Genomic DNA, 2501 nt, shown 5'->3' on the forward strand with positions numbered 1-2501 from the left:
CTGACCCCCACCCCCCGCCGTGCCCTCCCCAGGCTGCAGAAGGAGATTGAGGTGCTGGAGAACGCGGGGCCCCTCACCACCGCCACTGGGGAGGGCACTGCAGCCCCGAGCCCGGCCAAGGACCAGAAGACAGAGGTGGCGTTGGATTCTCGGCAGGTGAGGAGGTGGTGTCCTGCCCGGGGCGTCCCCCGGACCTGCCCCAGGGGGAGACGCCGCCCCTCCACAGGTTTCAGAGCTGCTTCCCTGCCGCGTGGCCTGGGACCCCGCGCTTTGCCTCCCTGTGCCTCCGTTTCCCCCGCCACCTGAAGCGCCCCCGCGTGCTGGGCGCCAGGAGGCCTGGCGAGCACTTTGCACGAGACCCGGTGTGGGGGGTGCTCTCGAAGAAACCCCCACTCGTCTCCCCTGCTCTTGTGGTCGGTCACCACCGTCACCTGTCCGTGGGCCCCTTCGGGTGGGAACAGCGCCCCCGTTGGATGGAGGACAAGCACTGGCACCCGGAGAGGCTGAGAGACTGGTTCAAGGCCACACAGCTAAGAGCTGGTCTTCACTGGACTTGGCCATGATCCTGGGGTCTGATGGAGCCGGACCCGGAGCTCACGGACGCCCTGTGTGAGCACCAATTCAGGATCTCCCAGCCACCTTTGCTGCTGCGGGTTCAGGGGCCCGGGGACGTGTGTCCCCCTCTCGCGTCCTGGCTGCCGTGGCTCCTTACCTTGGGGCGTCTTGAAGGCCAGCAACCCTGCTGTGTGTCCGGCCCTCCTCCCGATGCTCCCCTGGCAGCCACGTCCTGCTCTCACTGCTTTCCGGGGCCTGGTTTGGGGCAGACCGGGGGGCTGTGGACTGGGGCCCAGGGCACTGCAGAGTCCCTGAGGAGACACTAGACAGGCTTCCTGGAGGAGGAGGGATTTGAAAACCAAATAGGAGTTCTTGGGGCACGGGCTCGAGACCAGGGGGCTTGTGCTGAGGTGACGGAGCACGACCGTGTGCACCCCCTGACCTGAAGGGGACAGAGACGCTGGCTGGGTGATAACACGGTGCCTCGAGGGCCGCTGACCTGGTTCTGCTGAGTGAGGGGCCAGCCAGGCAGAAACCCAGTGCAGTGGGCGCCACGCACAACGGCCCGGGACCGGAATGCGTTCGAGGGACAGAAGGCTGGCCAGGGGTGGGGGTGGGGGAGGCCGGAGGCGGGGACCCAGGGAGGCGGGGCCCTGGGGGTCGGCGAGAAGGGTTTTGCCTTCATTTGGGGAGCAGCGGAGACCCACGGGAGGCTTCTAAGCTGGGCGGGGCACGGCCTGGCCGTCACAGGTAGGGCAGGGGTGGGGGGTCCCTTCAGGAGGAGACCGCACCCGTGACGGGGTCCGCCAAGCCCTTCGCAGGCAGCGCCGACCTCTCTCCTTCTTTCTTGCAGGCCCCGGCGGGCACCCCCAAAGGTAGGCTCCTGCGAGGGGCGGGGCCGGAGCGCGAGGGGCGGGGCCGGAGCGCCCTCTGGTGGCCAGAGGCGGCTGGTGGGCCGGGAGGGGGCCTGACAAGTAACCGCGGGTGTTGATAAACCGAAAGCAGTAGCAACGACGTTCCTGTCGTTTCTGGTCTTTTCTCGCGGAGCCCGGCCTCTGCTCAAGTCCACCTGCTCCCAGGTGGGCGGGCCTGGGTTTTCACGTCTGTAAAATGGGATCTGTGGGGGCAAGAAATCAGGGTCTCAGCAAGTCCTGGGGTTGGGGCACTACTTAAAAGGACAGGGCTCCCCGCCCACAGATGTGGAAGTCTGCCTTTCAGGAAATAAAGGAAAAAAGCCAGAAGTTTGAAATCTGGGGTCCGGTTTATTGTCTCCCTCAAAAATTATTACAGATAAATAATATACATTTGCCAATGTTCACAAATATGTATGATGTTTAAATAGATATTTAATTATAAATATGATTGGCATATACATTAAAAAGCTATATTAAAATTATTTAGTATAAGTTATATTTTTAAATCGTGTACTAAACGCGTCTGTTTCCACATCTGGAGCGCGGAAGGACCGCCACCGGCCAGGACTGGAGGTGGCGGCCAGAGTGGCTTGGCCTGATTTGTTGTGTGTTAATTATTCAGGAGAGTGTCTTACTGTGGAATTAAAAATTAATAATTAAAAAAAGGTCCACCCAGGCCTCTCAGGGATTTGGTGAGAATCACCTGAGCCGAGAGATGGAAATGGACTGGGGGCTGGTGTGTGTGTGGGGGGGTCTGGCTGTCTGGGGGTGTCTGGGTATCTGAGCATCTGGGGAGGTGTCTGGGCATGTCTGGAGGGGCGTCCGGGGGTCCGTGTGACCGTCCCTCCTCTGACCGCCATCTGTCTCCACCCTTCATTTACCGAACAGAGAAGCGGGCCTCCAACACCCCAGTCAGGACGGCCGAAGGCTCCACCATGATGAAAGCAGGTGGGTCAGCCCCCGCCTCACCCGCACCCCGCCGCGTCCCTGGGGGAGAGGCGGGGGCGGGGCGGCGGGGGGGGGGGGGGGCGG

The 2501-nt window shown here is 62.3% G+C and overlaps 1 protein-coding gene across 1 annotated transcript in view; it reads left to right on the forward strand.

Annotated features, from left to right (window-relative positions):
• Positions 1-2501, forward strand: part of PALM (paralemmin) — a 14758-nt gene that overhangs the window by 4114 nt on the left and 8143 nt on the right. Inside the window, exons 5-7 of the mRNA XM_077760589.1 lie at positions 33-156; positions 1409-1430; positions 2358-2417. Of these exons, the coding sequence (XP_077616715.1) occupies positions 33-156; positions 1409-1430; positions 2358-2417 (206 nt within the window). The remainder of the gene's footprint in view (positions 1-32; positions 157-1408; positions 1431-2357; positions 2418-2501) is intronic.

Source organism: Crocuta crocuta, unplaced genomic scaffold (genome assembly GCF_008692635.1).
Source record: "Crocuta crocuta isolate KB4526 unplaced genomic scaffold, BGI_CrCroc_1.0 scaffold443, whole genome shotgun sequence".
Lineage (NCBI taxonomy): Eukaryota > Metazoa > Chordata > Mammalia > Carnivora > Hyaenidae > Crocuta > Crocuta crocuta.